We start from the raw sequence: 25,977 nt of genomic DNA, 5'->3' as shown, positions 1-25,977 counted from the left end.
ACCCCTACAGTAGACAAACGAGCCCAAGTGACCTTTTGTCATTTCATGTTTTGGCCAGTATGCATGGTCATAACACATGTTCACCTTAAAGAAGTGACCCAACTTAAAGCAAAATCTGGAATATTGAACTGAAGCTTGACTTTGAAGAATTATATTGCAAATCAAATTGCAATATCTGTCACAAAAAAAACACAATTCTGACAAATAACCTAAATTTCCATGACCTTCTATATAGTGAATGATTGAATTCAGAGCAGCCATGGAGCATTCTACAATCTTTGACTTTTAGAGTGGAAAATGAATAAATGGACATTGAAAAAACAAAACAAATTTGGGCTAACCACAACCACTCGAGCAAGCAGTAGTGGTAAAAGCAAGCAGTAGTGGTAAAAGCAAGCAGTAGTGGTAAAAGCAAGCAGTAGTGGTAAAAGCTAATAACCCCATAAACACCAATTCTGCGTGGAAATATACTTCTATTAATATATTTTGATAAATTCCCTGATATTCCCTGACTTTGCCACAAAAATTGTAAAATTCCCTGACTTGACATGTCATGGCATAGACTTTATTAAAATTGCATGATATTCCAGAAGTTCCATGACCCACGGGAACCCTGAAGGTGGTGTGGGAGACGATCCTGCTATGAATTCTTAAGAAGGGAGGTGTCTGTGTCCGGTACAAAAAAATCTAAACACTCCCCTTGAGTCACTCTTACTGTATATATGCCCGTGTTTCTGAGTGACTGTGTGCTGGATGAGAAGTTGCTGTCAGGCCTACAGACACAGCAGATTCCAGTGGGGCCATTACAACCCTGGTCAACTACAAGAGACTCTGGTAAGGGTTGACATTTGACTGTTCTGTCTGTAAATTAGTCAGTTGAGGGTGGCAAATAGGGAGAGGGAGATATGAGTCGGGATCAGGATGTCATCGCTGGTCAGAATCATACCAGGGCGCTGTGGCTCATGGACCTGTATGTGGTTGGGATGCTGTCACTGGCAGTCTTAATGTTGCAGTTTTGATTGAATCCCTTCATATTTTGATTGACTTGTTTCAGGTTCATGTGTGTATTAAAAATATAATTGTAGTAACTGGGTTCACATCTACTGTAACCTCAATAAACACAGAAGGGAGTTGGAATACTTAAAAAGAAGGTTCAGATGCAAAGAGATAAAAACTTGTTCATGCATCAGTGCTGTGTTACCCATGTACTACGGGTGAGTCATGTGAGGTTCGACTTGTTCATGCATCAATGCTGTGTTGGTCATGTACTACGGGTGAGTCATGCATTGATGAGGATTAATACTTACTGTAAGACAGTCGCCCGATCTATTGTTAACACCTTTCTAGCTGCACAAACTGCTTATCTAGCCAAGAGTCATTAATCTTATGTTAAAGGGACACCAGGCAAGCCTGATGCTTTTTCTCTACGAAACTCCCCCTCGCTTGGTCTGAAGCTCTTTTCCTTTTCTTTGCATCTTCCTTCAAGGGTTTTCGCTGCTTCTTCGCCTGCTCTGCCATTATACACACGTTTGCAACAATCGCTAGCGTTTCGTTAGCCTGCCTCTGTGCTGTGGATGCAGGATGTAAACTGATCCTGCTTCGGTCGGCAGGTACGATACACTGAACTTGCAAGCGGGATATCTTCATTTGCCCTGTAATGAGTCATTTAACCATATACCGACTTACGAAGATGAGTAATTAACACGAAAACGTTGCCTGGTGTCCCTTTAAGATAAAAAAAATGTAGATGGTATTGTTTCTAGTGTAAAGAGATGTACCTAGTGCTTTTTTATAAAATCATTTGACTTAATTTAATTCAAATGAGTTTGAGTCATTTTAAGATGTCTTATCATTTAATTCAAATGAGTTTGACTCATTTTAAGATGTCTTATCATGAAAACAAGCAAATATGGCTGCCATTGGGTTGAGCAAATTGCTAACACTTTTCTTGAAGGTATCCACATAAGAGTGACATGACACTGTCATGAACGTGTCATAAACATTATAAACAAGTCATAAAAATGTATGAAATAACCCTTCTGTCAATAAGTGTCATCCGTTTTTTGTCATGACAAGTTAGGGTTAGGGTTCATGTGTCATGACAGGGTCATGTGTCATGACACTCTTATGTAGATACAGTCAAGTAAAGTGAGCAAATTTATCTGAAAATCAAACACATTTGGCTGCCAGTGTGTTAAGCAAATCTGTCTTCTTAAATCAAGTCAAAATTATCTTGAGACAGAGCTATGTACTGCGCTTTATACTAAAAAAATGGTTTATCTTAATATAAGATAATTATATAATTATATAAAAGTGGCATGGTGTGTGTTTTTTTTTTTGTTATTAGCTGGTTTGATGTTCATTGAGTTCAATGCAAATCGAACCAGCTAATAGGCTAATTGAAAAATACACCATGCAAATCTCTAGGTATGGTGAAGGGAATGTGGTGATGTGGGGCTATTTTAATTCCAAAGGCCAAGGGTACTTTATCAGGATGCATAGTATCCTGGATCCATTAAATAATAGTGGCCTTTAAAAAAAAAAAATCTGCCTGCCTCTATGGGAATTTAACATAGGAGTCAAATACTTATTACCCCTGTATTTTAAGGAAGAACATTTATTTATTTATTTACGATACATTCTTCATTCACTAAAATTGGTGTTCTTAAAGGTTGGATTTTTACTCATTTTTTTTATTTAGGCATTAAGATCAATTTCTAACAGATTATTTTATATTCCTCTTTTTAGTCAACTTTAGCATGGGTTCAAATACTTATTCTCCCCACTGTAGTAATCGATGTTAGATGCCCCCCTGGCATAAAGCAACATGATGAAAAGTAATTTGCCCAGACTTGACCAGTGATCATAATATTGAGATTCAGGAAGATGACCCAGTGCAAGATTAGTAACTTGTAGGTTGCTCACACAAACAAAACAGTCCCTCATACCAGTCCCTCAAGTTTTTCCTCATACCAGTCCCTCAAGTTTCTTTAATGATCAGTTTCTTTAACTTTAACTTTAATCATCCAATCGGAACATGGAACCAGTTATGTGGTTACCTTGCAACATTGCTCAATCTGGGCATGCACTGACGATATCAGAGACTTGTCTCCACTTTGTATTCTTTCTCCTCATTAGCTGAGTCGTCAAATAAATCTGTGAACTGCATTTGCATTGTTGCATAATATTGTTGAGAATTGCTCTAAAACTTAAACTGTTTACCATGTTGTTAGTCGCTTTGGCCAAAAATGCGTCAGCCAAATGTAATGTAATGTAATGTAATGTAATGTAATTTGCGCTTGGGCCCTGTCTCTAACTTGTAGGCTAATCACTCACCCCACCTCTGTTTCCTACACCTCCTACACACACACACACAGAGACTTCACTACGCTCTTTTAGTAATTCATTAATGTTTATTCTAATGTATAACCAAAATAATCCAGATTGATGGAGAGTTGCATATTGCAAGACCAAGTTGCACATTGAACTTCAGACTTTTGTGTACAAACTAAAGGAAAAAAAGGGCCTTTGTAATGGTACAGCACTCTAGATATTAAACTCCAAAAGTAGTATCCTGACACAGTTAGTCAAACAAACATGAAATACATCAAATGAAAATGATTTGTTTTCCCAGTTTTAGGACACAAGATCTGCTGAAAGAAAGAAAAACAGACTATGATGAATCCAATTGCATGGTGTCTCTTTGTGGTGGCCATGAGTAAGTGTTGTCTGTCTGATCAGTTTATTGAAATGTACTACAAGTTATTTCTTGTTAAATATGTTTATCCTTACTATCAATATCAACCTTGCAGTAGGTTTCTCCAGCTGCCTCCACCTGCCTGCTACAACATGGACTAATCATACTGTAGATGAGCGAATGCTGAAACGTCCACAACCCATATTATATATAGACTAATCCATACATTAATATTGATGGGTCACTGCGAAACTCTATTCAAGCAGGATCCACCTACACAACACACCACATTCTTCTTTGTCGTCTCCAGAAGTTTATGTAGTAGGCTATTTTCTCTCTGCCTCCACAGTGGGTACCACTTGCAATTGTCTGGTTTAATGCGTGATTCTCACGGAACACACACACAGTAACATGCATGGACACACACTCATACAGTTACATGCATGGACACACACACACACAGTTCAATGCATGGAAACACACACACAGTTACATGCATGGACACACACACATACAGTTACATGCATGGGCACGTAGAAATTACCAGAAAAGAAAAGGCTACAGTAGAAAGTTATTCTAGTAAGTGGAATAAGTGTGTGCATCTCATTTGTGCTGTCTTGGTGTTTGCTCAACAGGATGTACCGCTGCCCAGGGTAAGTACACTTCTCTTTCCATCTTAATGTATTAAAACATAGAGATGTCAAATAATAATTTTTTTTAATCAGGATTAATCACTGAATTTCTATAGTTAATCGTGATTAATCACATATTTTATTACATGATTAAAATGGTATGATTTTGCATTTCTAAATGTTTATGTTTAGAAATGCAAAAGAAAAGCAAATTTAGAAAAGCAATTAGTGTATCTCTTTATTGGGAATCAAATGAAAGCAAAGAAAGTTACTTTCTAAACTTTAAGACGTAGGCCTATTTGATTATTTCAAATCAAATTTGAAAAGATGTACACCGGGCCTGAACAAACACAATGTATTCTTCAGAAATATAACTGATATAAACTGAAATAAATGCTACAGAAGAAGTGAATGCACAAAATGTAGGATATACACAGTATAAAGGGCATTACAAACAAACAAAAATACTCCTTATAGCCTATATTCATTAGAACTGAAACGTAAAAATACTCCTTATAGCCTATATTCATTAGAACTGAAACGTAAAAATACTCCTTATAGCCTATATTCATTAGAACTGAAACGTAAGAATACTCCTTATAGCCTATATTCATTAGAACTGAAACGTAAAAATACTCCTTATAGCCTATATTCATTAGAACTGAAACGTAATTCACACGGCTGTGGCGACAGTGAGATGCTGGTGTGTGGAGTTGTATTGAGAACAATGGAATCTAATCTATTGAATGTGTGTTGTATGGAGAACAATGGAATCTAATCTAATCGAAATGTGTAGAGTTGTATTGAGAACAATGGAATCTAATCTATCGAATGTGTGGAGTTGTATGGAGAACAATGGAATCTAATCTAATCGAATGTGTGCCAGCAACCATTTCACTTTGATACACTTTCTTCCAAGATAATGACAAAACCTTAAATACTTAAGGGAAAATGTTAATGAAACCTTAAGGAGAATACTTGTGTTTGTTCAACTGGGTTTAATTTAAAGGAACCCTTAAATCAGATTTTAAGTGAAAAACTTAACCTAAAGTGCTTTGTGCAACCGGCCACAGGCCCTAAAACTCTAATGGTCATCTAATGTCGAATGTCAGAGTAATTCCATTCAATAACGTAGGCTACCTTAATGATACACCACCAAGGAAGTACAAGATTATTCGAAGGTTCGATTATTCTTTTCTTATAAATATAATGTGCTACATTAAATATTTCAGGCCACCAGATGGCAGCATGGTACTGCACTTCGGGCCTTTTTTTGGATGTAATAGCAAGCAGTGAAATGGCGTCATCTGGTGGCCGTGCAGCCCAATAGCGTCATGAAATATTTAATTTCATTTAATTTCATTTACCGAAATTACTGTATCAATCTTGGTTTTCCTAACTAATTATTCATGTAACCCATCTGATATATTGTTATAGTTATAAACTTTGTTCCTTTATAAATTGTGATGTAATATGAAGCTATGTTTTTGAACATAATCACTCTGACATGTAAGGGATAATGGACGCCAAGGTGACCTGTATAATGGACAAGGGGGGATGCAAAGAACTCCCTGACGCACAGCGGCAACTTCCCTCCCCCCGAGATTTCTCCACGTTTCTTAAGCCAAATTCTGTTATTCTTGCTGTATATCTTGTACCAAGTATTTTATTAGCAAAGTAGTTTATTATCAAAGTGAAATGGTTGCTAGCATACAGTAAGTCAGTGGTGTTAGTTTGAGCACATAATTGAAGTATTGTAGTGTGAATGGAAGTCAATGGGAGTCGTATATCGGTTTATAACGGTGACCAAAGAATATTTTGCCTGATAGCGTGACAGCAGTGTCACAGACTTGTCACTGAATTACATAGGCCTATGATAACAGAGGGACACTCTGAATCTTTTTGCCAAAACCAATAAGTAAGCCACTAGCTATTAAGACAGTAGACTACGTAATATGTAGGCCTAGTCACTAGTAATGCCAAGGCAAGAGTGATTTTACTTTGAAATGAACTAAATGGCACCTACAATTCATGATTGTAATTGATATGAAAATATCTGAATAAATATCAAGGATTAGACACTTGTACCAGACATTACAGCCACATCCGTCTCTTTGTCTACAGGGACCTCTTGTTCATCCTCAGCCACTGAACTCACAAACCGTACAAGTCAAGGTAAGAGAGCACACATACACCATGTCACTTTGTGAGCTAAACTCTGTGTACTTTTCATCAATACTTCTGTTTATCAACCACCTGCAACAATTTAACATCAAACTATAACAACAAAAACAACAACACAATATTAAGCAAAATTACTGCTGTGTGTAAATTATGGGCAAATATGCATATATGTGCAGTGAAGGCCAGGTATTGAGTAAACATGTTTGAATACATTCCATATTGTAGTAATGTAAAATCATCCACAACATGTTTCCTCTTCAGCGGCTGCAGATATTGTCTTCTTACTGGATGGATCTGGGAGTGTGGCGGCAGACCAGTTCTTGGTCATGAAAACGTTTGTGAAAAATGTGACCAGGAGTCTCCTGCAGTTTAACACCTCAGTGAGTCTGACTCCTGATTCAGTATTGTTGGTTCAATAAATTAACATTTGAGAAATTCTGTCTGGAGATTCCCTATCATGTATGTTCTATTATACAAGATACTGACAGCTGTTAGTTTGGCCATGCCAGGCTAGTGAGCAAGTGCTTTGTTGTAAATGCACCTTTTGAATAGCATGTAGTGTGTTTCATGACATTTGAATAAAAGATTAAAATTAAACTTTCATTCGCTTAACAACTTAAGATAATAATCGGATTGGAATTAGACAAACCAATTAATATTACAAACAGATTTTAAGTTTAATGAACTTACTAAAAGTTAAATGCTTTAGGCAACCAGTTTCCTCAAATATTTGAAGTAGATTCAACTTATCTGGGCTGGATTGCATTGTTATATATTTTGTCATGCATATAAATTATATTATGTAGTATTGTAATAGTGTATTGTGTTTTTGCATTATTCTAACTGCTTATTATATTAATAATTGTGTATTATATTAATATATGTTAATATGTTTGTGCAGTTGTATTTATTAAATCATGTGTATTTAATCAGCAGTGTAAGAGGTATAGCCTCACTTGAATATTTCAAGCAGTGTAAGAGGTATAGCCTCACTTGAATATTTTCTTTAAGACAAAAGTTTGAGTTAGGGAGTTCTTGGAACTTAGAGAATTCATTGTTGATGCTATCAATTCCATTACCTGGTAAACTTGGCTTGTGGTACTGAGAGTTTGGGCTTTTGCCACACATCAGGTGGCTTTATCTAGTGCTTTCTATTTTTGTTGGATGTTTGGTAAAGAGGGCCCTAATTTCAGAACCTGTTTGTTAGCAATAGTAATACACTATGAATAAAGTATCCTGATAAACAGTCCAGATATCCATACATTTCCTGGGCACGTTACGCCATCTGCTGAGCATGTTATGTTTTTGTCTCTGCAGTTTGCGTTTGCACAGTACTCCAGTGGAACCAGCATCCATGTGACCTTTCATCAGTTCCAGAGAACAGGATGGGAAAATCAGGTGGACAGTATCAGCCAGATAGGAGGAGGCACTAATACTGCAGCTGCTATCCAGACAGTTGTGTAAGTCTTACATGAAGATGTGTGTAGTCTGGCTTGAGACCTTTATCTGTTTCAACTGCCCTGTTAAAGAAACCATCAGCGCTTCTAAGCCATTCCTTCCCCGTAACACTTATTATTATCACATTCAACGAATTAGCTGCTTGGCTTCATTAGCTGCTAGCAGGCTAAGTCGTGTTCGGTAGCATCGTTTGTTTTCACTTTGTTCCCTACCAGAGTCCGGCTTTATGTATATGCTTGGATTTGTAATCATTTGTCTTATATTTGGAGAGCTATTTTTGCAGTGTGTTCACTGGTGTTTTCTTGGTGTTTGTTTACAAAATCAAGAGATGGTACAGTATGTCATTCAGAATCGTAGACAAAACCTTTTAACTCCTCCACTAGGCGTTCGCTTTAGACTTTAACCACTTTTTTCCAATCTGCAGAAAAACTGTAAAAGTCATACGCATGTGGATTTGCAATGAAGTCATTTATCTTATATGAGCTTAATGATGTATCTTTGTCTGTTGTTTACAAATAATTTATAATTGTACAGTCTATGATCTTTTTGAGGTATATATCATGAATCTATACTCATTTACACAGGAACAGCCTGTTTGATTCTTCTGCTGGAACGAGACCTGATGCCCATAGAATCCTCATTGTCCTCACAGATGGCCGATCCTCGGATGCTTCAAACTACCCCAGTGTCACAGCACTGGCTGATGGAAAAAATATTACTAGATACGCTATTGGGGTATGAGGTGCTAACTAATATGTTTACATTCACTGTTTTAATTTTTATCCAATGCACCTTAAAGGTACACTATGCAAGATTTTCACCTTAATATAACCTTTACGAAGCCAATTTGATGTTAAACAAACTTGTAATAGGGGAATCGTTCACCTAGCATAGCCATATAGCATTGCCTTAGCGAGTCGCTAATGAGAGAACCAGCCATGCAACTTCAAGAATAGTCGACCTGAAGATATCTCGCGAGAGTCATGGAAAAATTACCCTGTCAGTATAGATAGCACTTTTGAGATTGCCTGTTGTTAATCCTTCACCTCCACAACAAAAGTATTTTCATTGTATACAGGGGGATCAAGCCACAAGAAGTAGACTATTTACAACGGTGGAGTAAAATATAAATATATTGTGACTCTAGGGGGAGCTCTTCAGTTACCAAAAATACCTGAAACATCATAGTGCACCTTTAAAGCACAGCACAGACAGTATTTGGGCTCTCTGTTGATCCTGTGATCTTGGTGTTGGTACTACCTTGTACAAGTCGACTTCAAGGAACATATTTGTATTTATTCTTAAAATTCAACATTGGATTTGTCTGGGTGTGATGTGCAAAATGTTACCAGACAAATTTCCTATACTGTGACATGCTAATTCTTTTCCTTATGTGGCAGATTGGAAGTGCCTTTAGCAGTCAGTCAGCACAAGATGAGCTCAGGAGTATCGCATCTTCACCAGAATCAGACTACGTGTTTAGAGTGGACAACTTTGAGGCACTGGACAACATCAGCAGCAGACTGGAGAAGAGCATCATGGTCTTAGAAGGTCTTCAAAACTTTGCATTCATTAGCACTTGCAAATAGACTTGAAACCAATGAATGATACTTCATACCTAGCAAGGGATTATGGCTTTCTGGTGTAACAAAAAAGAAGCTTAGGTGCCTTGCTCAAGGGCACTTCAGCCAGTCGGGGATCGAAACGGCAACCCTCCAGTTACAAGAGCAAAGCCCTAACCAGTAGGCCAGGACTGCCCCAGTACAAAGCTACATTACCTGCGTACTGGTGCACCTTGGTGATTATAGTAGTGACGTCAGGTGCACTTACCTTATAGGGCGCATTATCTCATGGGCCATCACATTGGCCAGTTAAACCAGAAACCAATCTGCTGGGCCTCGAAGGCCAAGAGTCTCCATCTAGCACGTGCACCAACTCAACCAGATGAGTAGCTGCTCCCTGGGAGACTTTTAAAAGGGCTTCCATAAATTATAACTGTCCGAGTAGACTACCAGCTGGTATCTGGAGATGCATTTGCTCGTTTCTGCCAGGTTTCTGCTCCTTAGATGTGACTAGCTCATGAATGGCATGTTCTGTGCTGCCATCTTCCCACACTTAGCTGTCCTGAGCTATCCTACTGGCCATTGTGTTGCGTTGCAATCTGCATGCTCATCAGGGTGCTTTGGTTTGGTTTTGGTGTTTGGCAGATGCTTTTGTATAAATTGACTTACAGTATATGAACAGTACATCAGTTAAAAGTTATAGTTTTAAATAAAGTGGAAAAGTCGACATTAAGCATAATAATAACTAGATGTACCGCAGAGCGGTACAAAATATGACCGCCGCCCAATCCAGCACATTTTTTCCACAAAAATAAATCACGCTGAAAGGCCTATATGATTCGAACTGTCTCACTAAATTGCATTATCCACACTCAATTCTCACTGGTATCTGCTAGACAACAAGTACCAAAACATGATTAGTTCATAGATTTCACATGTAAAATTCATTTTATACAACCCCACCCCCAACCCCCCCCAGAAATTCTTGAATTGTGTGCATGTGTGTGTGTACACATTTATGTTTATGTGTGTGGTTGTGTGTGTGTGTGTGTGTGCGTGCTTGTGTGTTTGCCTGCGTATGTGTGTTTGTGCATGTGCATGCATGCGTACATATGTCTACTGTGTGAGTATGTGTCATACGTATGATTACTGTGAATGTATGTGTGTGCGTGTGTAACCCATATCCATGAAATGGGTTAACATGACCCCTGGAGGCAAACATACGGAAAAAATTGGTCATCCTAGGCCCTACGGTTCTCAAGATATTCACAGAAAACTGTGTCTGCCCTACCCTCCTTTTGGGGGGTCCAGTACAGCGGGGGGGCTACAGATCAAAACGAAAAACGATGGTTCCATGCTATCCATATGGGGTTACATGCCCACCAAGTTTCGTCTACCCCGGTCTTTCAGTTTCCCGGGAATCATTGACGGAAATTTGGACATGCGAAAAAGAAAAAAAAAAAAAAAATCTGACTAAACCTATATGACCGCCTCTTCGCTGCGCGGCGGTCATAATAATGACAACAGCAACAATAACAATACCACATTTCAACAATAAAAATAACACGTTTTCATAGAAACATATAACAGAAACATACAAACCATACCTCTGTAAGAGAATTAATTAGTTAGGTGCAATATGGTATATTGAAAATGAGGTAAACTGCATCAAAAGGACCAATTTAAAGCCTACAGCTCCAGCAGATGTTTAAAAACAGCTTGAAATGTACAGGAGCCTGTTATCACACACAGAGTGTAGTGATTTCATGTATTGTAATAGGTATAAAGATATCTCAAGGAATATTAAGGTTTAGACACGTTTACCAGAAAGTGCTACTTTTACAACAATATCTTTGTCTACAGGGGTGATCGCCACAACTTGTTCACCCATAACTGTACCTGAGCCACCAGTGACTGCAAGCCAAGGTAAGAGAGATCAGTAGACTACTGTATATGTGGTTAACTTTCAAAAGAGCCATTTTTTGATCAGAAATGTAAAAAACGTTCTGGGGGCCACAATCATATTTAAACCTTTGAAATGCAAGTAGTCTTAAGCCTTTTGGTCTGAATTAGCTTTAAAACATCACCTAAATCAAGGTGATGTTGAAAAAAAAAATGGATGACAGGCCAGAACTTGGGCCGATCAAACAGTTGAGTGGTTCATAATAGACTGCTGCATCTTTGGGCCCTATTTTGACGATCTAAAACGCATGCTCAGTAGCGAGTTAGCGGCGCATTTGAAGGATGAAGGATGCATTTGCGTGTGAGCAGGGTTGGGTCAGATTACTTTGAAATGTAATCCATTACTGACTACAAATTACATGGCAATTTTTGTAATCAGTAACGTAATCAGTTGGATTACCAACAACATGTAACGTAATCTGATTACTTTTAGATTACTTCAATAAATATGTCCCTTAAGTAAAAGACACCACCACTGAATTAATGAAAGAATTCTCTTTCTATTTTTCTCTTTATTATTTCATTACATCTAAGAAATCTCTTTGCTCTGAGTAAAGCATTCCTGTGTGAATTAACTGATCTTTTCCTCCAAAAATCTTAATGTAGCCCCTTGTTTTAGTGTTACCATTTACTTTGAGGTCACCAGGTCCCATTGTCTGAAAAACACCCAAAACTAATACATTTCTATAGCTATTCTCCACTTTGGGGGTGGTGTTTTGGTGGTTGAAATTTTCACCCCATACCAAAATTGATCACTTAGTCATCATGGATGTGATCATGGATCACTATTCTCCAAACATGCACAACTCAGCTTAACCGTTATAAGGGCACACCTGGACAATGAATTTAGCTTTCGCTGGATTTTTTTTGACCCAGGGACATGGCCTGAGATTGAATGACACCATGTCCATTTCAATTGTGGGGGTGAGAAAATTATTCCTTTGGGATGTTTTTCAACCAGGGGGACCTGCTGACTTTCTCAAAGTAAACGGTAACACTAAAACAAGAGGCTACATTAAGATTAGGAGGAAAATGTCAGGCAGTGTGCCGAGAGACCTGCCCCAATAGTAAATAAGTTAGTAAGTAAGTATAGATACTCTTTTGATCCCGTGAGGGAAATTTGGTCTCCCAATCCGTGAATTAGTGAAGCACACAGAGCACACAGTGAACACACAGTGAGATGAAGCACACAATGAGCACACAGTGAGGTGAAGCACACAATGAGCACACAGTGAGGTAAAGCACACAATGAGCACACAGTGAGGTGAAGCACATACTAACCCGGAGCAGTGAGCTGTCTGGAGCGGCGCTCGGGGATCAGTGAGGGGTTAGGTGCCTTACTCAAGGGCACTTCAGCCGTGGATGTGGGCATGGGAGAGCAGTTCTCAACCACTTCCCCCGCCAACATTTTTTCTACTGGTCGGGGATCGAACCGGCAAGCCCGAAGCTTGTCAAATTAAAAGATAGATAGGCTATCATAAAAAAGTTGCATTGTTTGCATGATAAAATGTTATCAGGTAATCCCCAACAATGTAACTGTAATCTGATTACACAATTTTTTTATTGTAATCTGGGCTGATTATAGTTACTTGATTTTTGTAATCTGATTACGTAATCCAGATTACATGTAATCCGTTACTACCCAACCCTGCGTGTGAGACGATGTATAGAACACAGGGATTCCAATAAACCTTGCTTTACAGAAACCTGTTTCTGACTACATGCATTCTGCACTCGACCTACTATTTGAACTCAAAGGTGTCAGGGCCGGTGAGGCCAGGTCAGAGACTGTGGAACCAAAAGCAGACTCAGAGGCAGAGAGTGGGTCATGTGGGTACTCAGAGGCAGAGAGTGGGTCATGTGGGTACTCAGAGGCAGAGAGTGGGTCATGTGGGTTTTATTAACTCAGAGGTAGAGAGTGGGTCATGTGGGTTTTATTAACTCAGAGGCAGAGAGTGGGTCATGTGGGTACTCAGAGGCAGAGAGTGGGTCATGTGGGTTTTATTAACTCAGAGGCAGAGAGTGGGTCATGTGGGTACTCAGAGGCAGAGAGTGGGTCATGTGGGTTTTATTAACTCAGAGGTAGAGAGTGGGTCATGTGGGTTTTATTAACTCAGAGGCAGAGAGTGGGTCATGTGGGTACTCAGAGGCAGAGAGTGGGTCATGTGGGTTTTATTAACTCAGAGGTAGAGAGTGGGTCATGTGGGTTTTATTAACTCAGAGGCAGAGAGTGGGTCATGTGGGTTTTATTAACTCAGAGGCAGAGAGTGGGTCATGTGGGTTTTATTAACTCAGAGGCAGAGAGTGGGTCATGTGGGTTTTATTGCTGATGGACAGGCACCTAGGCAGGCAGAACCACCTGGTAGGCAGAAAATGTAAAAGCACAGCAAAGGTACAGGAAGGGCTCAGTCAATAATCAAAAAGTGGCAAAAAACAGGCAGAGTTGGGTACACAGGTAGGCAGACAAAAACACAGGCAGCAGTACAGGCAGGGCTCAGGCAGATATCCTAAGTGTCAGGGCTCAGGCAGAGTTCAGTTCACGGCAGTTGAACAAAGGGGCTAGACTCACGTGTCAGAACAGTAATGTTCGAATGACTGAATAAAAATCCTAAGGCTATTTATCCTGCAGAGAAGTTGCTTGGGACTTCTTGCTAAAAGCTGCTTTCATCTGATGACAGTGCGTCTTCAGCTGTGCTTTAGATGCGCCTTTCGCTATAGACCAGGTTTTTCTTGGTCAGTGGCGTGAAGATTTTAAGACAGCGATTTTTGGGTCATGCACCAGACCACACACCTAAGGCTTCATAAAAGTGAAGGCATGGCGCAAAATTCGCCTCTGTTTGAGTGTAAGATAGGAATAAGCTTTGCGGCGCGATAAGAATAAGCTTTGCGCTGCATTTCTGATCGTCAAAATAGAGCCCTTTACGTTTATTCTAAATGGTTCTCACCCCCAATTCCCTTTTGCTTTGATCAAACTGTTGCTTCACATTATAATAGTAACAATCGTAATACTGATAATAATCATAACAATACAGTCATTATACAGATTGTGCTGCTGGCCATGTAAGCATGTAATGACCTTGACATTTTTGCTCAGGGTCCAAATGTAATGTTTCATGGCCTGAAGAAATAACAATTATATTTAGGCACGGGCGTCTATAGTTTGACACTCTAACCACTGTTTTGGTGGTAAGCTACAACGACACAGGACACACAGAACTGAAAAAGGTTCATAACGGTGTCCAAGCAACAGCATTGAGTCGACGCAGAAGCATAAATGAGGTTTAAAAGTGACTTCATAGGGACTTCTCACTGGGGCCACCCACAGGACAAATAAGGAAATTGCAACTGAGAATGCATTTATCAATGTTACACTCCCCATTATTATATTAAGCCTAATTGTAGTAAATCAGTTTTGAGCTTTTTGAAACAAATTCATGCTTACAAAAATGTGCTGTCCAAAATTTCATGATTTTAAGGTTGGGTGATTTAAAATTCAAAACTGTATTCATCAGCACCTAGTATAGTTTACAATATGGTGTTGAACATTGTTATTTATTATTATTTTATGAATTGTAATAAATGTAAAGATATATCATTTAAATATTAACGTTTAAACATTTGTGCCACACATTCCCATATCTGCAATCATATTGTTTTCTATAGGGGTGACCTCTGCAACTTGTTTGACTGTGACCACGTCTGAACTCACATACCATACGAACCAAGGTAGGAGTTTTTACATATTCATCATATCAATAGACTATGTGAACTAAACTGTGTATACTTCAATATTGCTTTGGTACTAAATTCACTTCTCCCAAACTTTCTGAATACCTCTCTCAGTCAATCTTCACCACCAGCAAAACTCTGCATAACTAAAGCAAATTTCACAGTCATACAGACACTCTGTTGAATACAGACAACTTGTATGGACAAAGAGTACTTCATAGCAATCACATATGACATAAGTCATGAAAATCCCCAACCAATCAGGATGTAAGGATTTCATAAGATTTGGGTCTAACAGGCCTGTTTCATCAGGCACAAGGGTACCACTTTATCTATCTATGTTTATCTATGTTGTTGGTAGCAATGTGCGATATACATCGTCTACGATAATGATGTTAATGTTGATGATATGTGAGTTGGCATTATAGAGCAGCGCTTCTTATACTATGGCCGGCCCCTAACAAGGAAACTGCCGGCTCCGCATGCAGGGCATGTCCTGAAACTAAGTCATGTTACCCGACAGGGAAGGAAACTAAGTCATGAAACTGTTACCCGACAGAGAAGGCAAAGTTTAGGGCAAGTTCAGGGCATTTAGAAATTGTGCAAAAACAGAAGCATTACACAGTAGGGCTGTAGTGGTTCTAGGACACAAATGAACATGGCCGTTTCCTTTGTTCGGCCGGTGTTATAATTGGTTGTGGACGCACACACTGACTACAGACATGACCAACAGACATGCAAAATGTCCGAATTGTTGTTTAAGCGGTTCTTGGGGTACAGAAATGCCTCAACGGTAGCGGCCCCTATGGGCAGAACTCTTGACTAGTATCCAATCCAGAGGTTGTAGTCGTGTAGCCTGGCCCCACCCGCCTAGTATCTCAAAAGCAGCCTTTACTTTTTGAGAGAGAGAGAGTTCACCGGAGCGACAAAGATGTTGAATTTTAGTCGTTTTTATTAATCAGGTGCCAACAAAGGACTAACGTTTCGACTTCGTCAGAGTCAAGTGATTAGTATTTGTTTTTGTACAGCCTTTACTTTTGTTTGCCTTTTAATGTCTTAATTTTGCTTTTTCATGTCATTCACTTCTATGCCACCTAGTCTATTAAATCTGAAGTGTTGTTTTAAGTTGAGTAGAATTACTGCCATGCATCATCTCTCTCTTTATTAACCTGTTATTGTGTATTGTATTGTATTACTTCATAATTGAACTTGATTGATTCCTTTTAGCGTTGTTGCCTGTTTTACTCCCATAAAAGATGAATGGAGCCTCTGCTAATCCCCTCAGTGTCCACACCCCAATGTGTACAGCACAGACACACTCTATTAGCCAACTGAGTATTACAGAGAGATACTTGGAGAAATATTTGAAAAGGCATAACAGCAATCAAGCCGCTTAATTTGACATTTGATGTTACCTGATTCAGCAAAAACATAGTTCACAAAGTAACTGTCCTTTTAACATTTGCAAAAGTGCAAAATACCTCAGTATTAGACCTCAGTGGTTAGAACTCTATAGACGCCCTCTCTTGGTCAAAATGCATATGTTCCAAACACAGTCACACTCGTCAAATACCAAAAAAAGGTTGGTTGTCGGAAGTGCTTCATCACTGATATGTTTCTCAAAAGGAGGTGCTCTTTGGTTTCAAGGGAATACTTCTTGTCATAAAAGAGTTGGTTTGACCAAAAAATTCCAAAGGCACACTGCTTTTTTATAGTTAAAAAGCCTTTAATTTAAGTGGGCTTACGCGTTGCGACTTCATCAGAGCATCAACAGTCACACTCGTATTGTACCCAGCTCACCTGCAATAACACAGTCACACTCATATTGTACCCAGCTCATCTGCACTCGTATTGCTCATCTGTAACATGTTCCCTCCTCAGCGGCTGCAGATATTGCCTTCCTGCTGGATGGATCTGGGAGTGTGGCGGCAGCCGACTTCATTGTCATGAAAACGTTTGTAAAAAATGTGACCGCAAGTCTCCTGGAGTTTAACACCTCAGTGAGTCTGACTCCTTCCTGATTCGATTATGTTGTTGCTTCAATAGCTTTGAGAAAAATGATAAATAAACGGTCCAGATATCCATTTATGTATCCAGAGGACATCACACTGTATACTGAATAACTATGTTTTTGTCTCTCCAGTTTGCGTTTGCACAGTACTCCAGTGGAACCAGCATCCATGTGACCTTTCATCAGTTCCAGAGAACAGGATGGGAAAATCAGGTGGACAGTATCAGCCAGATAAGAGGAGGCACAAATACTGCAAATGCTATCCAGACAGTTGTGTAAGTCTTACACTTATATGAACCTTATACTTTTATCTATTGTAACTAAATCTTTTTCATTAAAACGGAAAAGGTTTACCTGCATTGTTTTTCATTCATTTATCAGTCATTCAGTCATTTATCTTATATGAGCTGAATGATGTATCTTTGTCTGTTGTTTACGAAGAATTTATAATAGTACAATAGTCTATGATCTCTTTGAGGTATATCATGAATCTATCCTCATTTACACAGGAACAGCCTGTTTGATTCTTCTGCTGGAGCGAGACCTGATGCCCATAGAATCCTCATTGTCCTCACAGATGGCCAATCCTCGGATGCTTCAAACTACCCCAGTGTCACAGCACTGGCTGATGGAAAAAATATTACTAGATACGCTATTGGGGTATGAGGTGCTAACTAATATGTTTACGTTCACTGTTTTTTCCACTATTTTTATCCACCGCACCTCACACTACCACACCTCACAGACCTCACCTCACACACCTCACATCACATACTGCACCTCACATGACACACACACCTCACACATGGCATCTCACACACCACACCTCACATCACATACTGCACCTCACATCACACACACACACACACCACACCTCACCTCACACACTGCACATCACATCACACACCTCACCTCACACACTGCACATCACACCACACACTGCACCTCACATCTTTTATACACAGAATAAAACTTTTCTGGATGTGATTTGTAAAATCTTAATAGCCCCAACTGTGACATGCTAATTCTTTTCCTTATGTGGCAGATTGGAAGTGCCTTTAGCAGTCAGTCAGCACAAGATGAGCTCAGGAGTATCGCATCTTCACCAGAATCAGACTACGTGTTTAGAGTGGACAACTTTGAGGCACTGGACAACATCAGCAGCAGACTGGAGAAGAGCATCATGGCCATAGAAGGTAGGAATGAAATTTGGATTCATCGTCGCCTGCTGACACAGCCACATTCCAACGTTGCAAATGACCTGCTCATGAGGGTGGTTGGTAGATGTAGCCCAAAGGTGACGTCAAAGAGTTACACTGAAACAGAGCATCCTGGTTACGAATGAAAGAGTTACACTGAAACAGAGCGTCCTGGTTACGAATGAAAGAGTTACACTGAAACAGAACGTCCTGGTTACGAATGCATCAAAGAGTTACACTGAAACAGAACGTCCTGGTTACGAATGAAAGAGTTACACTGAAACAGAACGTCCTGGTTACGAATGCATCAAAGAGTTACACTGAAACAGAACGTCCTGGTTACGAATGAAAGAGTTACACTGAAACAGAGCGTCCTGGTTACGAATGAAAGAGTTACACTGAAACAGAACGTCCTGGTTATGAATGAAACCTTGGTTCTGTGAGGAATCTCTCTAGCTGTATTTCAGAGGCAAGGCTGTTGCCTATGGTGAGGAAGAGCAGGGTAGATAGATAGATAGCTCTATGCTACTGATTGAATAGCCCAGTGGGAAGGTTCAGCAGAATGGCACTTAGTTATTCCTTTAGCCAACACTTTTATCCGTAGCAACTTTTCTGGCTACTTGATGCTAGCCCAGTTCTTTAGCCACTACACTGCACGGAACAGCACTGAGAGCTGGGGGGGAGGGGGGATACAGCACTGAGAGCTGGGGGGGAGGGGGGATACAGCACTGAGAGCTGGAGGGGGTCTGTGATTAATTAATCTAAATTAATCTCATATTTAATTTTTGCTGAGAAAGTATTTTAAATATTTAAATTCAAATGAATCATTGAATAATCAGCATTAGTGACATTAAAGTTCAAAAACTCTTTTATTATTATTTTCACTGTTTAAATAATGGCCATAATAATCTATGATATGACCTAATATGCTGAGGAAATAAATTCAAAAGTGCTTTTTTTTTTCACATACAAGGCGTTTCAGGCCACAGATATAACCTAGGGGACACAATGAAAATAAATGAACACTCCCCTCATTTTCAACACTATTTCTTTCCATTCATGTGCAACTTTAGAGTTGACAAACTCTGGTGATATGCAAATTCCTTACTGCAGACATTGCAGATGATTTTATTTTAATCAACACTTTATTTTTATCAACACCATCAGGCCGTTTTTTTTTTAAAGTAAATGTTCCAATCAATGATCTAGGCAGCACATTTTCTTCTCTCTCCTTCATTTTACAGTAATGGTTACTAACTAGAACGGCTCGGGGTCAAGGTCATACGGAATCGATTAATCTGCGCTATTTTTTATATTTTCAGTTATATTTTCTCAAATGAATTAATAAAAATGAATCAGTTATTTTGACAGCCCTAGTTTAGACTCTTGTACCAGGCATTCACAACCATATCTTTATCTACAGGGGTCACTAGAGTTTGTTTACCCACAAATACCAGCAAAGGTAAGATCATTTATATTTTGAAACTAAATGGTACCTTAATGTCCATAGAGACAGCAAACCTTTACTGTATTTATATACTGCCTATATGAGAAATGAAGATACTATATATTTATGGTCATTGAAGTGTTCTTATTTGATTTGAATAAACACATCTGCCAACTAAACACACTAAAGTCATGTCCCACGGGTTCTCCTCATAACATTCTCACGCGGAGGTGTAAATGTTCGGCTTTAGAAAGTAAAAGTCCTACCAGAGCCATCTACTGTTCACTTCCTATTAACTTCCACTGGGGGTAATGGAGGGTTAAGTGCAAAATGAATGGGGGTCTATGGAGCTAGATGGCTAAATTTGTCTCTCTTACCTGATTGTCGTTGAAAAATCAAAAGTTGAATGAACAAGTACTTATGTCCTTTTGATTTCTTATAGGTTGGGTCATCATTGCCCATAACACACTAGCATTCTGCTAATGAATGACGTCGTTGACATTTTTTAAAGTATTACTTTTTATTACTTTTCCACCTCTGCGCTAAAATGTTATATCCCGTGGTTCTAACATAATGAGCATAAAATGCCGAAGCAGAAGATTTGAAGAGATGTGCTCTACGTTGTGGCCTCCTCAGTGCCTGCAGTGCGTGTGATCTGTATGGAGAAGTTCATGGCCTTTGAGCTGGAGAGATCTGCTGCCATTGGGCTCCATGAAGACCACCTGCGGCTCAACGACCCCAACTGCACCCTCTACTCCAACGGCACCCATGTGTTGGTCAACATGTCGCTCACCGCCTGTGGGACATTCATGGAGGTGAGACACTCCTACTTGCTTACAGGCTTATTCCACCCCTGGTTGAGTGACCCCGTTTCCCAAATGAGCATCTCACATCTGTCTGTTGGTCTTTCATGAAGGACGATGGAGAATATCTAATTTTTAAAAATGAGGTGACATCGTTCGATGACCCCAATGACATCATCACCAGGAGACATGAAGTGGAGATTGAGTTCTGCTGCAAGTACCCTAAAAAAAGTGGAGTGACCATCGAGTTTGACATCCACAGACCATCCCACACCTTCAAACAGAAAGGCTTTGGCTCGTTCACCTACCAGTTTGAGTTTTTTCAGTCTGCTCAGTTTTTGCAGATGATGGACCCAAACACCTACCCACTGGACTTCATCCTGGGAGACATGATGTACTGGCAGATTGAAGCCATCTGCTCTGTCCCAAACACAGAGCTCTTTGTGGAGTCCTGCATTGCGGCCCCTAGTGACAACCCGAATGAACCTCTTTCCTACAACATCATTGAGAATGGGTAAGACCTGCTTGGACTTCCACATCATGTATTATCAAATGCAATGAATGAATAAAAAAACACAATGTTTATTTGAATCTCTCATCTCCTTATATGGATTTCCTCCCCTACTGAAGATGCAAGGTGGACGAGACTGTGCAGATGTACTCCAGCCACCAGTCCAAAGTCCAGCTGGGGATGAAGGTCTTCAAGTTCCTTGGGCTGCATGACCAGGTCAAGATAAGAGCTTATTGCCCATGCACATTGTTCTTTAGGAGTCTCATCACAAAGACTGGCTTCAGCTCATGGCTCCATAGGCTAGCTGGACTGATCTAAGTGCAGAGGAGTATACTATAAAGAGAGGTTACTGGCTTACCCCAGTAACTTGGGGAGTATCCGCTGATCTCCAAGACAACACTTAACTGCATGTATTGCTTCTGAAGTGACATAGTTTTGAGGTGGTTATGGGATTTGGCAGACGATTTTGTCCAAAGCGACTTATAAATAAAAACAATACAATAGTTAAAATTAACAGTGAACAGCTTTAAAATGTTTGTAAGACGACATTGAGAAAAAAACAATAGGAATTGCAATCAGGGCTTTGAACCGATTTTTTTTCCCAATCGGTTCGTTCCGAACAGAAACGGAATTATAACGTTTCCGGTTATGAGTTCCACCAATAAATTGACGCGCCCGAACTGGTTAGAACAAAAAAATACTGTTCCCGGAACGGTTAATTTCGTTCCTGTCAGCTGTTTAATGCTATAGAATTATGTCACATCTTTCTCATCCAGCTTAAAGCAAATGTAATAATATTACAACCATTATTAAATAATAATTATTATATTATTAATAATAATAATAATTAGGGCTGTCAATCGATTAAAAAAAATTATCTAATTAATTACATACTCTGTGATTAATTAATCTAAATTAATCGCATATATAATTTTTGCTGTGAAAGTATTTTAAATATTTAAATTCAAATGAATCATTGAATAATCAGCATTAGTGACATTAAAGTTCAAAAACTCTTCAGCATTAGTGACATTAAAACTCAACTGTTCAAATAATTGCCATAATAATCTATGATATGACCTAATATGCTGAGGAAATAAATTCAAAAGTGCTTCGGGAAGAAGTTTTTTTTTCACATACAAGGCATTTCATTGCAGAGGACTTTATTTTCAACACTTTATTTTTATCAACACCATCAGGCCGTTTTTTAAAAGTAAATGTTCCAATCAATGATCCAGGCAGCACGTTTTCTTCTCTCTCCTTCATTTTACAGTCTAATTTTTACTGACTAGAATGGCTCGGGGTCAAAGGTCATACGGAATCGATTAATCTGCACTAATTTTTTTAATCAGTTATTTTTTCTCAAATTAATTAATCGAAATTAATCAGTTATTTTGACAGCCCTAATAATAATAATTAAATAGGCCTACAATTATTTCAAATGTGTCGTTTATTGTTAAAAGAGAAAATTTCCACACAAACGTAACGACATTATTAAGACACGTGGTTATGCCACTCGGGCAACAACAAATTTCAACTGTCGGGGGGGGGGAAGGCCATCCAGTAGGCCTACTCATACCGTAACAAGTCTTTTGTTTTGTCTTGCTTAGAGGTGTTGGCGCCATTTAGCCAAATGTTCGCTAGTCCATCATTAACGTGGAGTCGACAAATATAGCTATTGATATTGTGTTTGGAATGAGCGTTTTAATTAACGATGGATCGTAATTTACCTCTTATTTAAGATGTGGAGTGGAGACTTTGTAATCCACCGCTCTCTCTCCATCCAGTCTGCGAATGTCTGATGTGATGTCACACAGGAAGTGAACCTCAGCCGTCATGGTAACGTGCGCAGGAAAATAATTACTTTTTTTTTTTTAGTTAATTAGGCAACGAAAACTTTGAGGAACGAAATAAAACCGGTATTAACCGGTTACCATTATTTTTAAATAAGTGTTCCTGTTCCAGAACATAAAAAATAATAACGTTTCCGGTTTCGTTTCTGTTCCCTGTAAAATACAAAAAGTTCCCGGTTTTCGTTTTCGTTCCTTGAACCGGTTCAAAGCCCTGATTGCAATATCAATGATCAAGAGCCTAATGATCAGCAGTAACCAAAAGGTAACCTGGGTAAGTAACCTGGCTTCGTAGTACACCCCTCAGGGAGGGCATTAGAGGGTCAGTAGTACACCCCTCAGGGAGGGCATTAGAGGGTCAGTATCTGGGGGGGTTGTATGAAACCTGCTGGCGGGCCGTAGCGCTGACACCCCCGGGCCGTAGTGTTGACACCGCTACATTAGAGGGTCAGATTTAGTCAGTTAGTGTTTTGCACTGACATGCCTGAGATGCAAATGTCTACCGTAGGTTTCTAATGTCTTTCAGCAGTTTCATTGTTTACTGCGTTGAATTTGGCATGAAGGTCTTGTAGGTCAACTAGTGGAGAAAGGTGATAACATAGGGTCTATAAGGTGTGTCCATGTTTGAGTGCAGGTGTTCTATAAGGTGTCCATGTTTGTGTGCAGGTGTTCTATAAGGTGTGTTCATGTTTGAGTGCAGGTGTTCTATAAGGTGCCCCCATGTTTGAGTGCAGGTGTTCTATAAGGTGCCCCCATGTTTGAGTGCAGGTGTTCTATAAGGTGTTCATGTTTGTGTGCAGGTGTTCTATAAGGTGTCCATGTTTGAGTGCAGGTGTTCTATAAAGTGTGTTCATGTTTGTGTGCAGGTGTTCTATAAGGTGTCCATGTTTGTGTGCAGGTGTTCTATAAGGTGTGTTCATGTTTGTGTGCAGGTGTTCTATAAGGTGTGTTCATGTTTGTGTGCAGGTGTTCATCACCTGCTCGGTCATCCTGTGTAAGGCTGGGGTACCTGGCAGCAGGTGCTCTCAGGGCTGCACCAACAGCTCAGTCTCAGGGCACCGAATCAGCAAGAGGGAGGCTCCATTCCAGACCGCCAAGCACTACATTTCCCAGGGTCCCCTGCGCCTCAGACGAGATGTGGCCAGCCCAGGTACTGAATCACTCCATAGCAAAGTGTGTTAAAGCAACAGCAGATTACTTTGAGGGCAAAAACTAAAATATCATTCTTCCCCACTAAAATAATATCCTTTCACTTTGGGACACCATCTCAACCTGTACTTTTTCTGTTTTGCAGTTTCTTTGCAGACCCAACCCACTGTAAACATGAACCTTGTTGTTGTTGTTGGGGCTCTCCTGGCAGCAGTTGCTATGGTGTGTGGAGTACTGATCTACAAGACTGGAGGGTCAAAGGTCAAATATGAGAGAGTGCCATCCCCGGACATTTGAAATAGCAGCTTTCATTGGCCAGATAGTGGACTACTCCTGTTACCCCTGCCTATGTTCCTTCACATATAAAATACATATCAGACACAGGTGTTTGCTTTTCAGATTCTGATTTTCTCAGGGAAAATAAGGGTATTATGATCAACTGAACATACTCAAAAAGGGAGAATTAGGAAACTATAGACACATTCTCTCAATTATCTGGGGTTATGATGTTATGATAATAGCTTCAGTTGTTTTTAAAGTGGGATGTATTTAGATACATTTTATATTGAGATGCTGGGTTTATTTAGAGATATAGGTATACCGCCCTTTACTTCATTGCATAATTAATAGATAAACAATATTCTCAGGGATAATATACTTAAAGGTAGTATTAGGAAACTACTAGACTGTTTCTCGCAATTATTTGTGGTTATGATGTTCTGATAATAGCTTCTGTTTTTATGATGTGAGATTAAATATTCTGATTTTATTTTCATAAATGGGTATAATGTCCTTTACTTCACTGCTTAATGAATAAATTACATTCTTCATTTTCTTTGTTGTGACAGTTATTTTCTAGGGATGGGTTCCTGTAAAGTTTATTTAGTTCATCAAATTAACCCAACAGACAATTTGCAATGACAATAAAGAAGAAGAAGAATGCCACTGATCATAAAAACAAATTGTTACTGACAAACTGAACACATTATGGAATGTAAAGGAGCTTTGACCTGATACTTCTATTCTTCAAAGTAAATCAAACACATGAGAAGTAAATGGTGTTTATGTATTATGTATACAGTCAGCACTTCCATGAAAAAAAGATTGTGTAAAATCATGGCAAGGTTGACCATATTAAGTGCTTATTTACTTCATCTCTTGTGTTTTGCTGCTATTCATAAAAGCCTCAGTAAACAGGTGGCCAGAATGGTCCGTGTAACGCTTATCAGTTCAGTAGTACAGGTGGCCAGAATGGTCCGTGTAACGCTTATCAGTTCAGTAGTACAGGTGGCCAGAATGGTCCGTGTAACGCTTATCAGTTCAGTAGTACAGGTGGCCAGAATGGTCCGTGTAACGCTTATCAGTTCAGTAGTACAGGTGGCCAGAATGGTCCGTGTAACGCTTATCAGTTCAGTAGTACAGGTGGCCAGAATGGTCCGTGTAACGCTTATCAGTTCAGTAGTACAGGTGGCCAGAATGGTCCGTGTAACGCTTATCAGTTCAGTAGTGCAGGTGGCCAGAATGGTCCGTGTAACGCTTATCAGTTCAGTAGTGCAGGTGGCCAGAATGGTCCGTGTAACGCTTATCAGTTCAGTAGTGCAGGTGGCCAGAATGGTCCGTGTAACGCTTATCAGTTCAGTAGTGCAGGTGGCCAGAATGGTCCGTGTAACGCTTATCAGTTCAGTAGTGCAGGTGGCCAGAATGGTCCGTGTAACGCTTATCAGTTCAGTAGTACAGGTGGCCAGAATGGTCCGTGTAACGCTTATCAGTTCAGTAGTACAGG

The 25,977-nt window shown here is 39.5% G+C and overlaps 1 protein-coding gene across 1 annotated transcript; it reads left to right on the top strand.

Moving 5' to 3' along the window:
* The first annotated feature begins 744 nt into the window (after positions 1 to 744).
* On the top strand, positions 745 to 25,024 carry LOC143103106 (collagen alpha-1(XII) chain-like). The gene is made up of 20 exons (XM_076266900.1): positions 745 to 834; positions 3,635 to 3,718; positions 4,333 to 4,350; positions 6,454 to 6,504; positions 6,775 to 6,893; positions 7,831 to 7,973; positions 8,556 to 8,706; positions 9,372 to 9,522; positions 11,397 to 11,459; positions 15,159 to 15,221; positions 17,106 to 17,224; positions 17,368 to 17,510; positions 17,745 to 17,895; positions 18,281 to 18,431; positions 19,858 to 19,896; positions 20,518 to 20,696; positions 20,798 to 21,198; positions 21,315 to 21,411; positions 24,012 to 24,195; positions 24,340 to 25,024. Exons 2-20 carry the CDS (start codon positions 3,676 to 3,678, stop codon positions 24,489 to 24,491), a joined length of 2,418 nt encoding a protein of 805 aa, XP_076123015.1. The 5' UTR covers positions 745 to 834; positions 3,635 to 3,675; the 3' UTR covers positions 24,492 to 25,024.
* The last annotated feature ends 953 nt before the right edge of the window (positions 25,025 to 25,977 follow it).

The sequence above is a fragment of the Alosa pseudoharengus genome, unplaced genomic scaffold, assembly GCF_046254945.1.
Source record: "Alosa pseudoharengus isolate Yale_2024_CS ecotype anadromous, Long Island Sound unplaced genomic scaffold, YU_APseudo_1.1 YU_APseudo_1.1_scf_4, whole genome shotgun sequence".
NCBI lineage: Eukaryota > Metazoa > Chordata > Actinopteri > Clupeiformes > Clupeidae > Alosa > Alosa pseudoharengus.
The sequence above is the reverse complement of the archived record's forward strand: the minus strand, read 5'-3'. Positions and strand labels throughout refer to the sequence as shown.